Source organism: Schistocerca cancellata, chromosome 4 (genome assembly GCF_023864275.1).
Source record: "Schistocerca cancellata isolate TAMUIC-IGC-003103 chromosome 4, iqSchCanc2.1, whole genome shotgun sequence".
NCBI classification, from domain to species: Eukaryota; Metazoa; Arthropoda; class Insecta; order Orthoptera; family Acrididae; genus Schistocerca; species Schistocerca cancellata.
The window spans coordinates 117,990,942-118,011,668 of NC_064629.1; the positions used below are offsets into that span (position 1 = coordinate 117,990,942).

Genomic DNA, 20,727 nt, shown 5'->3' on the forward strand with positions numbered 1-20,727 from the left:
GTAAGAAGCAGGGCAAAATAAATGGAAAAATAAGAAAGCATATGAAATCTGAGGTAGAAGTTCAGAGATGTAGATTCAGAAAATTTATTTAAGGAGGTATATCAAACTTAACAACGCAGCACTTTCAGCGTCTCAGGAAATGAAAATTATAGAAAGATAGAACAAAGCTGAAATTATTTTAAAATGTACGTCAGCAAACAGAAAAGAAGTCCAAATACCAGGAAAATCTAAGAATAGAAAATGTCAGATAGAACAAAGTCACCATAAAGGAGAAATCATAGTTTCATATAAACGACAACTGCCACATGCCTGGATATTCTGAAATGAATAAAACTATTTGATAATGTCTTTGATAGAATTTCAGAAAATGCAGTGATTATTTGGCAAGATAAATAATGAGAGCGATAAAAGTATGAAGAAAACTTAAGGGAAAGTTGTAATGGGCAGACAGCATATTTCATCAGTTAAGATGGCAATAGACAAAGAGGGTAAAAGAGAAAAAAATTGTACAATTATTCGATTATTTCTTTGTAGGACTTCCTTGTTCAAGTGCTAAATTAGAAAAACACATTGTTCATAGAGAGAATAATGACGTTCCGGAGCCGGGCGTGGTGGCCGAGCGGTTCTAGGCGCTACAGACTGGAACCGCGCGACCGTTATGGTCACACGTTCGAATCCTGCTTCGGGCATGGATGTGTGTGATGTCGTTAGGTTAGTTAGGTTTAAGTAGTTCTAAGTTCTAGGGGACTGATGACCTCAGAAGTTAAGTCCCATAGTGCTCAGAGCCATTTTTGACGTTCCGGGCCGGCCGCGGTGGTCTCGCGGTTCTAGGCGCTCAGTCCGGAACCGAGCGACTGCTACGGTCGCAGGTTCGAATCCTGCTTCGGGCATGGATATGTGTGATGCCCTTAGGTTAGTTAGGTTTAAGTAGTTCTAAGTTCTAGGGGGCTGATGACCATAGATGTTAAGTTCCATAGTGCTCAGGACCATTTGAACCATTTGACGTTCCGGAAAATATACCACGTGAGTTGCATACAGCACTCAAGGTGGGCAGAAATGAAATCCGCAGGGAATTCCAGTGTAAATGGCTGATCGTGAACGCAGAACAACACAGAAGGAAGTGGGGAAGTTAGGTTCCGTAATGTCTGTGAAGTAAAACAGTTCCCGAAACTGAAACAAGGCTGTAGTTGTTCTATTTCACGAGAAAAGAGCTGGATCAGAATTCAAAAAGCATATATCTGAAAACCTCTCTCTGTAATGTGCCAACCACATAAAAAATCAGAAGTGTTTAACCTGGTAAATGAATCAGCATTTAGTAATCGTGAATGGAATAGTAGAACTGTACAGTCACTAATAAATACCACTTTGTTCAAATGGTTCAAATGGTTCTAAGCACTATGGGACTTAACATGTGAGGTCATCAGTCCCCTAGACTTAGAACTACTTAAACCTTACTAGCCTAAGGACATCACACACATCCATGCCCGAGGCAGGATTCGAACCTGCAATCGTAGCAGCAGGTCGGTTCCGGACTGAAGCGCCTAGAACGGTTCGTCCACAGCGGCCGGCACACCACTTTGTCCGAGATTAAAAGATTCTGAAAAAGCTTTTAACTCGGTTTCACTAAAAAGTGTGTAACAGCCCTTGAGAAACAAGACAGCAATTCGAACTATATAAGAATGCTGAAGCACATCTGCATCAGTGCTGTAGCTGCCATTAGTCTTCGCAAGGATATGGGGACATTCAGGAGTCAGTCTAGAACTATTCTCTGCATTCTTAAAGGAAGTATACTGATACATAAATTGGAAAAACGGTGAAGTAATTTGTATAAATGGAACATAAGCCTCCCTCAGTTTGCTGATGACACTGAACTATTTGCTTCTAGGGAAGCACAGCAGCAGCGAGTGGAAGAATTTAATATAGCAAATTTGACAGAATGGCTGGGAATCAATTATAATAGGGCTAAAATAATTCATAATACACTAATCGAAGGTAAAATAGTAAAAATTAGCAGTGAAGTCAAAGAACGAGTTGGTGAGTTTTTATATGTGGAACAACAAAGGAAACTACTGAGTGGACTCACTGAAGTTGAGAATAAATGGTCTTGATTGATTTCTGCACATTAAACAGGGATTTCAAGTCCAAGAGTCCGTTGTGTCACGAAAGGATGGATTACATGTTACGGAACAGGCTGAGATGGAAACCGTACGAGGGTCGTCCAATAGTAATGCCCCAATTTTTTTATTACAGCCGTCAATATATATAGGAAAACGTCCTTTCAATTGTTTCAGATCTGATGTTTCTTCTACATGTGTGCTAAGTTTCCAACAACACCGACGAATGGTAAAGCAGTAGCGAACCATCCAGAAGACACTCGTTGTAACCAACGTACTGCAACTGAATTTTGGTTGCAGAAAAATCGGTGGTGAACATCAATAAATATTTGTGTGTAGTGTAGTAATGATGCAAGTGACAGGAGAGCTGTTGGAAGATGAGTGAGCTTTAGGAAGTGCAGAACCTGAGCTACGTTCTGTGCTTTCTGTCAAAACCACATAGTGACTCATGCGGATGACATTATTTGTAAAGATCGTCGCATCTGAACTCGGAAATTGGCTCTACAACTATCGGTGAGCATTGGAAATGCGCATGAAAAGATTGAGACTCTGATATTCAAAGATGTGCTCAAGATGGGCTCCACGAATACTCACAGCTGATCACAAGAGTGAATGAAAAGCCACTTCATCTGAGCTATTTCCAGCAGTTTGAGGCCAATGGACAGGCCTTTCTGTGGCGGAACGTTATAGGTGTCGAAACATGGTTGTACGAATTGGAGCCGGAAATAAAAAGGTGGGCACTGGAGGGAAACCACTGGTAACCACCTTAACAGAAGGAATTCAAATCTGCTCCCTCTGCTAGCAAAGTCATGATGACGGCCTTGTGGGATAGAGATCTGCATCTACATGATTACTCCGCAATTCACATTTAAGTGCTTGGCAGAGGGTTCATCGAACCACAATCATACTATCTCTCTACCATTCCACTCCCGAACAGAGCGTGGGAAAAACGAACACCTAAACCTTTCTATTCTAGCTCTGATTTCTCTTATTTTATTTTGATGATCATTCCTACCTATGTAGGTTGGGCTCAACAAAATACTCGGAAGAGAAAGTTGGTGACTGAAATTTCGTAAATAGATCTCGCCGCGACGAAAAACGTCTTTGCTTTAATGACTTCCATCCCAACTCGCGTATCATATCTGCCACACTCACTCCCGTATTACGTGATAATACAAAACGGGCTGCCCTTTTTTGCACCCTTCGATGTCCTCCGTCAATCCCACCTGGTAAGGATCCCACACCGCGCAGCAATATTCTAACGGAGGACGAACGAGTGTAGTATAAGCTGTCTCATTAGTGGTTTTGTTGCATCTTCTAAGTGTCCTGCCAATGAAACGCAACCTTTGGCTCGCCTTCCCCACAATATTTTCTATGTGGTTTTTCCAACTGAAGTTGTTCGTAATTTTAACACCCAGGTACTTAGTTGAATTGACAGCCTTGAGAATTGTACTATTTATCGAGTAATCGAATTCCAACGGATTTCTTTTGGAACTCATGTGGATCACCTCACACTTTTCGTGATTTAGCGTCAACTGCCACCTGCCACACCATACAGCAATCTTTTTTAAATCGCTTTGCGACTTATACTGGTCCTCGGATGACCTTACTAGACGGTAAATTGCAGCATCATCTGCGAACAACCTAAGAGAACTGCTCAGATTGTCACCCAGGTCATTTATATAGATCAGGAACAGCAGAGGTCCCAGGACGCTTCCCTGCTGACATTCTAATGGATGTATCGCCCACAAGGTCAAACATTAATTCAGACGCATATGTGCATACTCTGAACCATATCAAGAACCGTTTTCAACGAATTCGATGTGACAAAAATCCAAAAGAAATCTTCCTCCAACAGGACAACGCACGCCCACACACAAGTCTCCGAAGCTGGGAACACATCGTCAAATTTGGTTGGACATCATTGCTTCAGGCTAGACATAGCGTCCACGGACATCCATCTGTTCGGGCCATTTAAGGATACTGTATGTGGGACACACTTTGAAGATGATCGAAGCGTAGTTCGTGAGTCAAAATATAGCTACGAGCACAGAACAAGAAATTTTCCCAAGGGACATATGTTCTTACACAATGCTGGCTTGATGGAGACCATGCAGAAGAAGCGTAGACTGATTTTGACCACGAAGTCTATCTCTTAAGAGCCAATAAGTTCCTAGAAAAAAATTGTGGCATTTATTATTGAACAGTTCACGTAATAATATAATGACTGAATTGAAAATATAATGAAAATGGGCGAGAAATGTAGGCACGTGAATGGATGGCATGTGGGCCGAGAAAGTTCCCCGCTTGATCCGAAGAGACGAAGGAAGCCCAAGAGGACGACATAGTGGAAGCTGTGTAGATGATGTTAGAAGACACGCAGGAGCAGCACTAATGCGTGCAACGGAATCAGCGGAAACGAATAGAGGCGGCGTTTATCCAGCAGTGGCTGTCGAGAGGTTGCTGCTCATGAAAACGATGATGATGATTTTCCTGCAAAACAGAGAACCAAAATGATGAATTATTTCAGTAATGAATTACAAGACAGGAAACAAAGACCTTTCTTTAAGTCACTGATTTGTAGTGCATGTATTATGAATTAGAGTGGTGATTTCTAACACTGATTGAAAGAAATTAATTTTCTGCAGCCGAATCGTTAACTTGTAAGAGTATAAATTGTAATTTCATAATACGAAGTGATCGGAGTTATTTCGTGATCTCATTATTAGTATTCGTTATTTTCCATCACTAGAAATTGCAAAATTGTAATTGCGTAATTGTATTTTAAAACTGAAATGCTGTGGTGGGTGCTATGAAAGAGTCCGAGGTCAGAATAGATTTAGTGTTATATTAAAAAAGATGCACACAGCTTGAGTGTGCGTTAATCATAGCGATCTCTGCTGCTCCCTTAGTCTTCATCCCAATTACAATACTCCTTTCCAGGACAAGAATCAAGTGCGCCACAAGGTAGCTAGTATAACAATTGTACTTCCAAGAAGATAACTCTTGTTGAATCCCAGTACTAACTCAGCTATGTAACGCACTCCAGTTCCCTAATGTAATGCTTGGAAATCAATCTAGTCTGTATGCCTGTTGTCTTTGCCATTTAGCAAACGAAATTGTACCAAGTTAGCGTATTTGCCTCTTCTGCTTCATCAGTAAAAAGTTTTAATGAGTTGTGTTGCTAATGGAAGCTAAAATACTTGGTAATAATTGTTGACAGCTTCCTGCAAGGAAATACGTAAGTATCCACAGGCTATGTACAGAAGATAAAAGTGGAAAATGGAAAGAGGAGTGGCGAATAACCACCGTAAGTGAAGTTCATGATGCGTCCAAAAGCCGGGGTTGTGCTATCCGTATAGGAAAGGAGCATCCATGCATCGAATATGCCAGTAATACACAGATAAATGAAAGCAGTATAATACAAGGATAATGTTTGAGATTCGGTAGAGTGTGGTTGGGTGATGACGTCTGCAGCGCCCAACGAACGATACGTTGTGTTCCGTTGACACCTGCACAGCGACGGCAACGTCATATAACGAGAAGTGCAAACACATCGTGCATGCAGTAGCATTATTGAAACTTATCTGTTTGGTAGTCTAGGTGTAATGATGTGGGGAGGCATAATGCTGCATGGCTGAACCGACCCCAAATCCTTGAATACGGTACATCCACCTGTCAACGTTACTGTGACACTATACTCCTTCCCCATTTGCGTCTTTTGAGGGATGCATTCGACACAGACTTCATTTTTACGGATCACAGTGTGCGACCGCAACGAACTGCGCAGGTGGAGGTGCTCTTGGAACGAGAGGATTTTCGGCGAATAGACTGACCTTCTCGTTCCCCCTGCATGGAGCATCTACATCTACATATATACTCCGCTAGCCACCAAGCGGTGTGTGGCGGAGGGCACATTTCGCACCAAAGTCATATTCCCCCCCCCCCCCCCCCCCCCCTGTCTGAACGACTGTCTGAACGCCTCAGTACGAGCTCTTATTTCCCTTATCTTTGAATGATAATCATTACGCGATTTGAAAGTTGGTGGTAATAATATATGCTCTACATCCTTGGTGAAGATTGGATTTCGGAATTTAGTGACCAGCCCCTTCTGTTTGGCGCGTCGTCTATCAACTAGTGTGTCCCACTTCAAACTTTCTATGAGATTTGTAACGCTCTCGGGATGGCTGAATGTACCAGTCACGAATCGTGCCGCTCTTCTTTGGACCTTCTCAATTTCTTGAATCAGACCCAACTGGTATTGGTCCCATACAGACGAACAATACTCTAAGACTGGACGAACTAACGTATTGTAAGCTATTTTCTTTGTTGAAGGACTGCATCGCTGCAGGATTCTACAAATAAACCGCAATCTAGAGTTCGCCTTACCCGTTACTTTTGTAAGCTGATCATTCCATTTGAGATCATTTCGAATAGTCACACCCAGATACTTGACTGATGTTACCGCTTCCAAAGACCGATCATTTATTTTGTACTCATACATTAATGGGGATTTTCGCCTTGTTATACGCAGTAGGTTACACTTACTAATATTGAGAGATAACTGCCAGTCATTACACCGCGCATTTATTTTCTGCAAATCCTCATTGATTTGTTCACAACTTTCGTGTGATACTACTTTCCTGTAGACTACAGCATCATCGGAAAACAGTCTAAGGCCACTGTCAATACCATCAACCAGATCGTTTATGTAAATCGTAAAAAGCAGAGGACCTATTACGCTGCCCTGGGGCACACCTGAAGTTACTCTTGTTTCTGTTGAAGTTACCCCATTCAGGACGACATACTGCTCCCTGTCTGTTAGAAAACTTTCTATCCAACCGCATATGTCACTGGATAGACCGTAAGCGCGCACTTTTTGTAGCAAGCGACAGTGAGGAACTGAGTCGAACGCCTTTCGAAAGTCGAGAAATATGACATCAACCTGGGAGCCGGTATCTAGAGCCTGTTCTATATCATGCACAAAGAGGGCCAGCTGTGTCTCGCATGACCACTGTTTCCTAAAACCGTTCTGGTTTCTGCAGATGAGCTTCTCAGAGTCTAGAAAGGTCATTATGTCTGAACACAAAATATGTTCCATGATTCTACAACAAATCGATGTCAGTGAAATTGGCCGGTAATTATGTGCAACCAATTTTCTACCCTTTTTGTAGATTGCTAAGACCTGGGCCTTCTTCCAGTCCCGCGGAACTTTCCGCCGTTCCAATGATCTCTGATAGATGACGGATAAGAATGGTGCTATATTTGTAGCATAGTCAACATAAAATCTTACGGGGATACCGCCTGGGCCAGGTGCCTTTCTGGCGTCTAAGGATCTTAACTGTTTTACAATCCCAGATACACTAAACACTATGTCAGCCATCCTTTCGTTTGTTCGACAGTTGAAAGGGGGAATGGTGCTGCAGTCCTCTATGGTAAACGAGTTTTTGAAAGCTAAGTTTAGAATGTCGGCCTTCTGTTTATCATCATCAGTTACATTACCCGTACTGTCAGCAAGAGAAGGTAGTGAATTATTTGTAGCATTCATAGATTTCACGTACGACCAAAATGTTTTGGGATTATTTTTAGAATCTGCAGATAAAATATTGCTTTCAAATTCGTTGAAAGAGTCTCGCACGTGTGAGATGCGTTGTGGAGGCGTCTTGCAGCACGTTAACATACACCAACGACCATCCAGCATTTCTCAACTGGGCTGTTGGCGTTGTGGAAGGCCGTACCACAAGAAATCTTTACCAACATCGTGATCAGCATGGAAGCACGTTGCACAGCATGTACTGCTGTCCGTGGCGATCACACACACTATTGAGAACGATGTTTCACCTTTTGTAATGTCCAGGATATCATCATACATAAATCGCAGTGACTTCAGTGTAATTATTGTCTTTGGTACTATTTCTGTTCGTCTCATACCGTGGTATTTTCAGTTACCTTCTCTACTATACTATAGCAGTTCTTTCTATATTGGTCCAAGTTTCATCGAGCTATATTACTTGGCAGTAACGCATCGTACGAAAGTTACTTTTGTCCCTAAGTTTGGTCACCAGTTTAGTAGTGCGGTTATGTTGTCACAATTGTTTCATTGTGAGATTAGAGTATGTAACACATATTTTAAATTCATTCATATGAGCCATGTGGGGTAGCCGTGCGGTCTAAGGCGCCTTGTCACAGTTCGCGCGCCTCCCCCCGTCGGAGGTTCGAGTCCTTCCTCGGGCATGTGTGTGTGTGTTGTCCTTAGCATAAGTTAGTTTAAGTTAGATTAAGTAGTTGTAAGCCTAGGGACCGATGACCTCAGCAGTTTGATCCCTAGGAACTTACCGCAAAAAAATTTGTTCATATGTAAAAATTATGGTTTCAACAAAACTACACACGGGACAGTAAGTAAGTTTAAATTGCCTCGAAAAATGACAAATCAGAGTTCGCAATGCTTAGTAAGCAATTTTGTTCCCGCCTCTACCCTCCCTCTTCCCCAACTCATCCTCAGCCGAAATACGTTTTACTTCAGAAAGTTCTTCGCTTGTAGAGTGGGAGTGCTGTCGAAACACTACGTCTCGAGCGGCAGTTTATTATATTTAGTGTCAGATTCTGCTGCTACTTCTCACATTTCATATGAAAGGGCGATACTCGTGAAGGAGGAGATTTCATTCAAAATGGTTCAAATGGCTCTGAGCACTATGGGAGATCTTATTGACCAAGGCCGCACGTCGGCATCTTTGTCAATGATGCGAGAGTTATTATGCGTTTTTTGACGTTTCTTAGTTTCGGAAAACGTTCTACAAATGTCAATGATGCGAGACTTATTAGGCGTTTTTTGACGTTTCTTAGGTTCGGAAAACTTTGCACAAATGTCAATGAAGCGACACTTATTACGCGTTTTTTGACGTTTCTTAGTTTCGGAAAACTTTCTACAAATTGGTGAAGTGCACATGTCCCGCACCAGACGTCGTTAATGCACTAGAGACCTGGTTCTCGGTCCGGTGACAGCCTTGTAGAATCCTGGTGGCAAAATAACTTTCTCATCAAAGTCTGTGCGGTAGCCCGCACCAATGTGCAGTGTTTGCCCCGAAACCTGTCCGCAGTGCCTTATTGAGTGAGGATATGATAGTGGTCCTCTGTTTGGAAGAGACATTAAGAATCTCGGTCACCGTGGCGCTGCATATTAGCACATGGTTTCACACTCTCCCTTCATTTAATTCTACAAACGAGTGATATGGCGCAGAGGTAAGACACTGGACTTGCGGTCTTGAGGACTGCGGATTTCATAGATTGTTGAGGACGATAACTACTAGTATAGTTCTTTTGGAAAGGATACATGCCTGAGAACCTTCTCCACACCTCCACAATGAGATTGTGGCTCTTCTTCTATGACTACGTCATCGACGGGATGTTAAACCATAACCTTCTTTTCTTCTTTTTAGTTCTATACACATTCATTAAAAGACAACCACAACACTACACTGTACAAACATTCGTCACAATTGGCTAAAGGATACAGTTACTCGTTTGACATTTCACTAACATCGATTAAGCAGCTTCACTAGGACCTTGTAAACAATGCATTACCATGTTCCTGCCCCGAACTAGAGCTCAGCGTTGAGTGTAGGAGTGAGGGCAGCTGTAAACTGACGATTAAACTGAGCTCACCATGTAGACTTCCTGTGTTTCGTCTTTTGCATGAGATCCCAATTTTCTAGATTTATTCTCGAGTGATTAATGTCATGGTTAACAACTAGAACCCAGTGCGTTGTCTTGGACGGTTCATCGGACACAAATGTATCTTCGGAAGTGTCCCATGGAAGTGTGATATGATCGCTCTTGCTGTCTATATACATAAATGATCTGACGGATAGGGTGAGCAACAATCTGCGAGTGTTTGCTGATGGCGCTGTGGTGTACGGGAATGACTGTAGGAAGGTACAGAATGACTTGGATAAAATTTCTATTTTGTCTAAGTATTGACAACTTGCTCTAAAAATGTTGGAAAATGGAAGTTAATGCAGATGAGTAGGAAAAACAGCCTTTGAGTATTTAAACACGGTATTATTGGTGTGCTACTTCACACAACCATGTCGATTAAATGTCGAAGCGTAGCATTGGAAAGTGACATTGAACTGAACTGTCCCGTGTGGTCGGTCGTAGGGTAGACAAATGATCGACCTTAGTTTATCGGCATAATTCTGGGAAAGTGTAGTTCCTCTACAAAGTGGGCAGCGTACAGAACGCTTGTGCAATCCAATCTTGAGTATTTCTCCAGTGCTTGGGATACCCACAAGGTCGGCTTAAAGAAAGATATCGAAACAGTTCTGAGGTTGACAGTTGCCTGTTCATTTGCACTTATTCCCACAATATTTTTGATTTTTTTAAATTGTGAGCCTATATTTACGATGTTTTGCTTCTTTATACTAAGGGCAGCTTCGATTAGTCGAAACAGGTTCTTTGAGCTATCTCTTTGTGTCTTCACTGATACATTTAGTATCTTTGGAACCCTGGTTCGGGCCATTAGCCAACGGGAAACGTTCGCAGGTATGGAATCAGAAAGCGATATAGTTTCGAATGAGTTTTGGCCATCCTGTTCCTGCTTTTCTATTTGGAAGGCAGTCTGACCTTTTCTACTTCTTGCTTTTCCTGCTGTCGATGTGAGCTAGTTCGGAGTTTCTGCAACGATGAAGATTATGCTTGGCATCTTTACAATTACTTTGTTTAGTATCTAATAAGCATTGTGTAGATTATTTCTGTGGTGCATTCTAAATATTTCTACAGCTATTTTGAGATCATTTCGCAAACACAACTTGCAATGCTATCCTTCCCGTGCTGAAACGAAGGTTCATATGTTTCTCACTTTCCGAGAATTGGAAGTTGATAATAGGATCGAGTAATAACTTTCCAATACACTCTGTTGTAGATTAGAGCTTATCATTATAAATAATTTATTGTTTTGCTAGAAGTCGCGTATTGAGAATATGTAATTTCGTAACCGTTCTCGAGGAACTTATTCTGTGTTAGCTACAATAAGAAACCATGTGCGGCTTGTGAATCATCTGCACTGTTTTGAGAACATATGAAGGGCTTATTTCAATAGTGGTACAAGTCCACTTTTGTTCATATTGAGATACAGAGATATAAAGTTAAATGAGCGCTGACAAATCTGCAGTTGAGATACCAGAAATATTCAAGCATATGGCTTCTTGCTAAAGGTGAACCTTTCTTTCTGTTTGTTTGGCTCGTTAATTTCAGAAGCATTATAGACAGAGAAGTGGAGGTAATGGACTTGTACCACTATTGAAATAAGCCCTTCATATACTACCACTGAAAACCACTAGCAATAAATACCTCAGTCTTTGCATGGATTAAGGTTACTGGCGCATAAAGGTAAGGCGTTGGACGCTTTTCTGAAAAACTGATGATTTCTGAGTACAATGTACACTGTTCTTGTATGTTAGTGAGATGTTCTGTGGAACACATGATAGCGAGCGACTCCCTATTTCCAACAGTATGTGTAGATTTTGTTCTTAAATCACATCTTGATCTGAGTGATTAATGATGTGTTGGAATCAATTTTTCTTAAGTCTGAAATCAGTGATTATATATACGAGGGAAGCATACACGTTATAGAACTTACAAATAGGTTCTCGATGAACGGATTACCTACCTTTTGATGTCTGAATTTCTAGTTATACAGAATTCATTTCCCCCTGCATTAATATGTGTGTGTGTGTCTGTGCCTATTCCATTACACATTTGTGGTCAGTTGGCGTATCAAATGTGATTTCTGGGGCATAGATATTCATGTAGTACAGCACAGCTTAACTAACAGTTCAGGGATTTATTTAACTGTTCATGAAAGTAGTTCATTTGTTACACAACACTCCGTATAAGAAGTGTGCTACTAGATTGGTGCCGGTAGGTTCGATCGAAATGCGGGTATTACGGAAATACTCCGTGAACTCAAATGGGAATCCTTGGAGGGAACAAGACGTTCTTCTCGTGAAATGCCGTTGAGGAAGTTTGGAGAACCGACATATGCGACAGACTTCAGAATTATGTAACTGTTGAAACGTCCACTTAGAAAACTTAATGAATTACTGTGCTGATAAACCCCTTACATTATTTGATTTTCAAACAGCTGAGCAAAACTGAACGTACTCAGCCATTTCTCTCTTTACTTATTCTGATCATCACTAAACTGACACACAATACTTTTAGTGCAACGCTATCTGACTTTCAATAATCCCTACAAAGGAATGGCCCTGACTAACAATAACCTATACCTTTCATGACTCACTTACCTGACAAAAATCTTCATTACTCGAACTACTGCAATACAGCGAGCGCCAATACTGCCAGCTAAATAAAGGATTCTAACTACTGAAGTCACTAACTTCTGATAGGCATAGTTAGCAAATGAAAGATTTTGATAAAGAACAAACAATGTATTTATCTTAATAGTGTTCAAAAGTCATTATTATATATATATATATATAATCAGTTCATGACATCCAGTCTTACAAATTTACTGTCTCTGAGGGACACACGTCCAGATAGTCCGCGCTCAAAATTCCGCCATCTCTCTCCTCACATCCACCACTGCTGGCGGCTCACCTCCAACTGCGCAATAGAGTTGTGGCGATTCGTGAATGAGTCGTTCATTTGAACGTCTCTAAATAAAGAATCGTAAGAATCGAATCGTGATACGGACGAATCGTCGTTCAAAAGAATCTTAAGAACGATTGCGTGCTTCCGAGTTGTGACGATTCCAAGTTGCAATGGTTCATCGATTCTTAGTACGCACTACGCTATGCTTCGAAGGCAACTTCCGAATCATGCCGAGTCGTGCCGAATGATTACGACCGCCAGATGGCAATCAAGTGGAGTATGCGTGTGAACAAAGGAAGCAATTTTTCACCACCTTTCGCACAAATCGACTCCTCTTCCCTGGCATACTGAAATAAAACAATAGATGCAATCAAATCAAACGTGACCTTTCGTCAATTAAGGCATTACACGTATAAATCTAGAATCACACTTGTAACGTCATATGCATGTTTACTCATAAATACACTATTTCTGACACAGTTCGATTCTAACCCCATTGACGATTTCAGACATGTCCTGCCATCTGTGAGTAAGATGTAGAACTTTTTGCATTCCGTAAGAATCGTGCCATCGCAGACTAGAATGAATCGTGAAAGAATCGTAGGAATCGATTCGCAATGTGAGATTGAATGGTAGGAATCGAATCGGGAAAAAGAATCGTGTTGCCCAACTCTACGGCGCAACGCTACGCGCTGTTAACATCCAACTGCCCAACACTACAATAGCGACTATTCCAACAATGCCACGCAGTCACAGACTGCACACAGCACAGTCAGTGATTTTCATATAGAGCGCTATGTGGCGTAGCCTAATTACACTGTCACAAAAATACATCTCTCTAAGTACCGCAAAGACAAGGTAAGCGAAATCAGCGTTTATACGAGGGCCGGCCAAACGCTGCACAGTGTGCAGACGTGCGGAAGTGCTGCACATGTGCGCACGTGTGCGACAGCGAGCGACAGCGACATCTGTTATTAGGCATGTGTCCTAAATGAACGGCGGCGGCTCCTCTTCCCTGTTTATGTGGTACAAGCAAGAGCGGAACATACCCAGTCTCGTTTACCCCTGGTGACCATAACTTTAACAGAGAAGTACTGAGAAATGGCAGGTACTGTGAAAAAGCAAAGAACGGAAGATCTATGTTCTCAGTCGTTTTGATCAAGCATCAGTGATGAAAATCTCCCGCAACTGCTTGCGTTTGTCAATGATCCGTGCTTTTGTGCCGGATATTAGCTATATCATTTCTCATGACCAGTGATAAACGTGTTTGGATTTATTCCTTTCATAATTAAAAATTATTGTTTACTAACTAACTGTGCACTATTGCCTCATTCTGCTCCATGTTACATTATTATAAGGAAAATTGGTCATTAAACCGATTGTTGTATACTTACATTTAGGTTCTTTAAAAAAAAAAAGTGTGAAGGGCTACGCTCAGCTGAAGTCGATAAAACATAACATTCATCTAATTGTCGGTTATTGTGCAGATTTCAGACGGAACTGATGAAAGATATAGCAATAATGGTACAGGTCATCATCGAGAGGTCTGCGGTTGTCATTCTGTTCAGAGGTCAGTGAGACAGAAATTATGTGGGTATAACTCAGGGCACCGAGAATTAGTTATAGGAAAACTTGCATTAGTTTAATGTTATTTGAAATCATGACTAAGGTTCGTTGGAAGTCGCTAAGTGCTCTCTTTCTTAAATACTAGATCAAAAACACTACGCGTATTTACGTGCCGTCAGTCAAGCTGCCCTAATAAAAACCCACGGTTGTTAACTGTATTACTTGTCTTACTGGGTTAAACTGTGAACATAAAAGTAGACGTCTCAATGAGTAGACTGTGACAGTATTTTAAATGTTTAATACGCGAAATACCTTCCCATGGTTGGCTTGCAAGCTGTGGAAAGAGCACTAGAATGCGCCGGTACAGAGTATCTCAGCAAGTGGATAAAGCGACATCTGTGCGTAAAAACATGCACTACGTGAACGCTGACGGCTGCAGCGTGCACGCTGTGACCCGGAAGTTGCACATGTGCAGGAGCACCGCACGCGTGCAGAATTTCTGGCCGGCCCTGGTTTATACGGAAGCATATAGACAGTCGTTTTCCCCTCAGGAAAGGGAATGACTGACAATAGTACAGAGAGCCCTCCACCACGCACCGCGGAGTGGCTTGCAGAATAGGCACCGTCTTCAGAGCTGATGTCGGCTGTGGCTCGAATCCTCAGTTACTGTGCTCCGAGCAGCAAGAACAGGCGAACACCGTACACGGCTATGGCATTTCATTCGTACGTGTCCATTCTCGCCAGCGGCGGCTATTAAGCTCGCGGATGTGCCGCCGAGGCAGCGCTTGTGTATGGGCCGCACGGCCGATCGTGGAAAGTGGCGGGCGGCGCGTGACTTCCGGCGCGCTTCGCAGCTTTGCGTAACCCGCTGGACAGTTGGTGGACGTCCGTAAAGTGGCGTGGCCACGCCCGGGGTGGCGACTCGCCAGGAATCGCGATGTCCAGCGCGCGCGCCCGCTATAAGAGCCGCCGGCCGCCGGCACACCACCAGACGCGCTCCGCCTTCTCACCTCAGCTCCGCCAGCGACCTCAAGCCTCTCGTCATGTCGATCAAGGTGAGTCGCCACTTCGGCCTCTTCCTCGACGCCTCCCGCCAGTGGATACGCGGCCCAGTGGATTCTAGAGCGTCGAGAATGGCCCTCAAACGTGAGGCTCCTTTCTTCAGAGACGTTCTTCAACATCTTCCCGTGTGATCGGATCCTTCTATCGTGTTAAAAGTGCATTTAGGCGACTCAGTTACAGTTAATTAAATACTGGCCTCAAGATTCTCAATGTCTTCATATAGTGAAGTCGAAGCAGTACTATACATCTCTAGAAAAATGCTGTGAAAACCGTTTTTTTGATCATGAATTAGCCGAATTGAGAACTTAATACCCGATACTTAAAAAAAACAATAACACGAAGTCCGGCCGGTGTGGCAGTGCGGTTCTAGGCGCTTCAGTCTGGAACCGCGTGACCGCTGCGGTCGCAGGTTCAAATCCTGCCTCAGTCATGGATGTGTGTGATGTCCTTAGGTTTAAGTAGTTCTAAGTTCTAGGGGACTGATGACCACAGATGTTAAGTCCCATAGTCCTCAGAGCCATTTGAGCCAATAACACGAAAGCAACCATATTCCTGATTCTTTGATTTGCATACGAAGCGACTGCAAATGGCTCTGAGCACTATGGAACTTAACAGCTGAGGTCATCAGTCCCCTAGAACTTAGAACTACTTAAACCTAACTAACCTAAGGACATCACACACATCCATGCCCGAGGCAGGATTCGAACCTGCGAACGTAGCTGTCGCTCGGTTCCAGACTGAAGCGCCTAGAACCGCTCGGCCACTCCGGCCGGCTGAAGCGACTGGCTCGTGGCGAAGTGAGAGTAGAGCAAATTTATTACTGAATCTATTTTTCGTTGGCATTAATATATTGCGTCATAAAAAGAATGTATTTAATAAACAGAATTCACGTGGTAGCTTAATTATGCAGCGTTACTTCATTAGTGTTATAGGCAGACGTCAAAGTGTATTCATCAATTCAAAAAGTATGGGACTTAACGTCCGGTCAGCTATGATGATCATGTTTGGTTTGTGGGGAGTTCAACTGGCCGGTTATCAGCGCCCGTACAAATTCTCAGACTTCGCTCAGTCAAATCTCGCCACTGCCATGAATTATGATGAAATGATGAGTACAGTTCAAACACACCCGGGACCCCGTGCTCGGGAAGCGAGAACGCGACCGCGAGACCACGAGCTGCGGACGGTCTGCTATGAGACAGAGCACTAACTATTTCCGAGTAAGTGTAGCATTTGAACTGTAGCTAGACATACACAGTATGCGGAACATCTTCTCAATCCGCCTGGCCACGACTTCGACGGGTTCCCCCGTCGGAGGTTCGAGTCCTCCCTCGGACATGGGTGTGTGTGTTGTCCTTGGCGTAAGATAGTTTAAGTTAGATTAAGTAGTGTGTAAGCCTAGGGTCCGACGACCTCAGTAGTTTGGTCCTATAGTAACTTACCACTTACCATCCTCTCAAAGCTGCATGAAGCTGGCGTAAAATGTAACATACACAAGTCAAAATTCTCTCTGAGCACAATGGCTCAATATTTCTGCATAATACTTCCAACGACTTGTTGAGTCCAGGCCACGCCGAGTTGCTGGCAATATTAGGTCCGACACGATATTAGGTGGAATTTCATGACTTTTATTACCTCACTGTATAAGGCGAATATGAACCTGAACTGAATCATGGAAATCACGGATGACCTAAATTGTGATGAGTGGACAACGATATGAAAACACGTCTTCCTGAACGCGAGTTTTGTCTTCCAAACACTGCGCCACCTCTCTCAATTTAAGTCTGACAAGGCAGTGTTTATCCACTGCGCAGTTCTAGTCTAATATAGAGGAACAAGATGGGAATAAACGGACTAAATCATGTAGTTCTCGGATTAATTAGTTTTCACTCGTGTTGAGAAGCGAAGGATACTATTACTAGTGTTCCCAAGGTGCACTGCACTCAGCATTCATGAACAGTTAATTGGAACTGATTTATTTAATTATTTTGGCAAGCTTGTGCACCAGTTTCTTCTAACATCTGGGTTCGCTTCTGTATGGGCAATATCACAGTGTTCTAAAAATATAATTTACTATCTTCACCACAGATGCTTAGGTTTCTAATAAAAATATGAATACACTTTTTTTTAATACAATAAAATAACAATCTTTTTAAATTTACACTTACAACATCGCTTTAGTGTATCTTTCAAGAAAATGCCAATCAGAGAAGTTCTGTGTTTGAAAAGCATTATTCAAAAAATTTTATAAGCACATGTGACATGCAAGTGATGTAAGAATTATAAAACCGAGAGAGTTGGCGCAGTGGTTAGACACTGGACTCGCATTCGGGGGGACGACGGTTCAATCCCGCGTCCGGCCCTCCTGATTTAGGTTTTCCGTGATTTCCCTAAATCGCTCCAGGCAAATGCCGGGGTGGTTCCTTTGAAAGGGCACGGCCGACTTCCTTCCCCATCCTTGCCTAATCCGATGAGACCGATGACCTCGCTGTCTGGTCTCCTTCCACAAAACAAACCAATCCAAGAATTATAATGGCGGCAAATTCTCACTCCGTTAACATAATCGTAACCTGTGCAATATAAAATCGAAGTATACACTCATCATTATTCGTATATTGGCACTAGATCATGAGGCCACGTCCAGTGATCGTGTAAATAAGGGGAATGTTATTTCTTATGGCAACATAGCCTATCTCTGATTATTTTCCGTACCGGAGAGTCTTTTCCTTTCTGTCTTGTTGTGGGTTGGCAAGGTAGCCCACCTGGTATACTAGAGGAAGCCGAAAGGCACGCGTTTTAGCTCACGCAGGCTGGCGTGAGGTCTGGAACAGGACAAGGAAATTAGACTTTAGCAAAAAACGTACGTAGCTGCTGGAATACTTAACTTTAATCCATAAATGGTGAACATCGCTCTTGAGGGCACATTATTCATAATCTCAATAGTAACTGGTAATGGTGTCTTGCTAGGTCGTAGCAAATGACGTAGCTGAAGGCTATGCTAACTATCGTCTCAGCAAATGAGAGCGTAATTTGTCAGTGAACCATCGCTAGCAAAGTCGGTTGTACCACTGTGGCGAGTGCTAGGAAGTCTCTCTAGACCTGCCGTGTGGCGGCGCTCGGTCTGCAATCACTGATAGTGGCGACACGCGGGTCCGACGTATACTAACGGACCGCAGCCGATTTAAAGGCTACCACCTAGCAAGTGTGGTGTCTGGCGGTGACACCACATGTCTCGCCTTACTGTAGTTTGCTGATGCGGCCAGCGTGTGACTTGGCGATTTTTCGTGACTGGAATGACTACTCAGAGACGTGGGAAAGCCCTCAGGCAAGCAGCTGTGTTGAACATAGCTTGTAATTTCTGGAATTCCTCGCTATTTTCGAGACCGTTGGTTTCCGCGTTGCTTTATTCTCCAAAAATATGCGTTCACTAAAATGTGCTTTGGTGGTAGGGACCAGTCCAACCACTCCACCCTTTGTTGACGTGTTGCAGGTGCAGGTAGTGCTGGCTCTGGCGGCGTGCGTGGCGGCGGCGGCTGGAGGGCTCGTGCCCGCAGCTCCACTCGTGGCCAAGGCGGCCGTCGTGGACACCCAGTTCGACCCCCTGCCGCAGTACAGCTTCGCCTACAACATCCAGGACACGCTGACCGGCGACTCCAAGTCGCAGCAGGAGAGCCGCAACGGCGACGTGGTGCAGGGCAGCTACAGCCTGGTCGAACCCGACGGCAACGTGCGCACCGTGCTCTACTCGGCGGACCCCGTCAACGGCTTCAACGCCGTCGTGCAGCGCGGCCCGCTCGTCCACAAGGCCGCCATCGCGCACGTCTAGCGCACCTGCCCTTCGATCGCCGTGGCTTCTGACTTGCTGGAAGTAGTCCAACTGCAGGATAGAACACCCTCCTACACCTTCCTCTACATTTCCTAATAAAATGAGTACCACTTTACGTAAAAAGTAACCTTAGTCTCAAATAATAGCACTGTTTACGCAGCCACTAACCTTGCGGATATTCCCCTACGACGTTCCAAATTAGGAGGAAACAAATTTCTTCAATATACTGTTAAAGGTGTACATAATTTTTTATCGAAATGCTCCGAACTGGGCTAGATATTCAAAGTTGAAAACAGTTCAGTCTACACGGCTACTTTTCTGTTTTAAAGGAACTCAATCTTTGAGCCTTTTCGTAACAACTTTATCGTGCGTTTATTGCCGCTTCGCAAAAAGAGTAATAATGTATTAGAAACCTGCACAAACATCTAAATTACCATTGATCAATAATACCTCAAATAACTTTCGTATCTCATTAAACTATCTCATTTCGGTTATTAAAATACCTTTGTCTGCATGTAAGTTCGCAATACTCCCCACATTTCCACTCTTTTGGCCTTATCTTAACTGATTGCATACTTCAGTTCTAAAAAATAGGACACTAGTCATTTTTGAATTGTTAGTAAATGTATTTCCTGTAAGGTATTAAACGTACTTAAGAGAAATTATCTTCTTCGACACCGTTCAAATCGCGAAGGAAAATCCGCGCATTATCTTCAGTGACATGCTTTAAGGATATTGTAAATTATGAACTTTTTGTGCTTCATTTGATCTCATACTTTTTTCGTGAACATAATCACTGACTAACAATGATCCGACAAGCTATGTTCAAATTTTCGGGAAATGGTATGATGAAGACTACGTACAATTGTGCTAATAGTTTATGAAATTATAAATGAAGAGTATATCATACGTTTATTGGCCAATATGATAGTTTCGGTGACGTAAGACTGTGGGACCCGTGAGATGAATACCGAAACAAGGCGTCCTTCCCCAATACTCGTACCTCAACATAGTTCGGTATAAATGAAAGTTGGTAACAGCTTGTCGAACTCTCTCCTTTAAAGACTGTGAATGAGATTAACTAGTGTTCTACCTTGCATTTGGTTTACGTCCTGAATTTTTGATAAAGCTATGTATCACCATATATATGTATGTTATTTCACTACTGTACATTCTTCATGAAATTATGTTTATTTATTTTACAGTACGCAATAAAATGTTGACAAAATTGCTTTGTATCCTACTTCATTCAGATATTACTCCATAGTATACCACAAACATAAAATGAAAAATACAGTCACGAAAAAACAGTTTTGTCTTGATATGTCAGTGTCGAATGGAAATACGAGTATAATAGCTACATACTTTCATGTGCGATCTCACTTACCTTCACCATCTCACACTCTGATGAACACGGTGGGAACTTCACTTTCCTTGTAGAAATATTAAAACTCCGGTTCGAGAGTCTGTCTGTTACAAATTTTTATATTTTACAATAGGGTAATTCATCCATATTAATTATAGCTGCTGTCATGAAATTCGAATTCAACG

General features: G+C 42.7%; 1 protein-coding gene across 1 annotated transcript; it reads left to right on the forward strand.

The window, feature by feature from the left end:
- Positions 1-15,307: 15,307 nt before the first annotated feature.
- On the forward strand, positions 15,308-19,550 carry LOC126184590 (larval cuticle protein A3A-like). Its single transcript, XM_049927026.1, has 2 exons — positions 15,308-15,346; positions 18,841-19,550. The coding sequence occupies exons 1-2, from the start codon at positions 15,335-15,337 to the stop codon at positions 19,174-19,176; spliced, it is 348 nt and encodes a 115-aa protein (XP_049782983.1). The 5' UTR covers positions 15,308-15,334; the 3' UTR covers positions 19,177-19,550.
- The last annotated feature ends 1,177 nt before the right edge of the window (positions 19,551-20,727 follow it).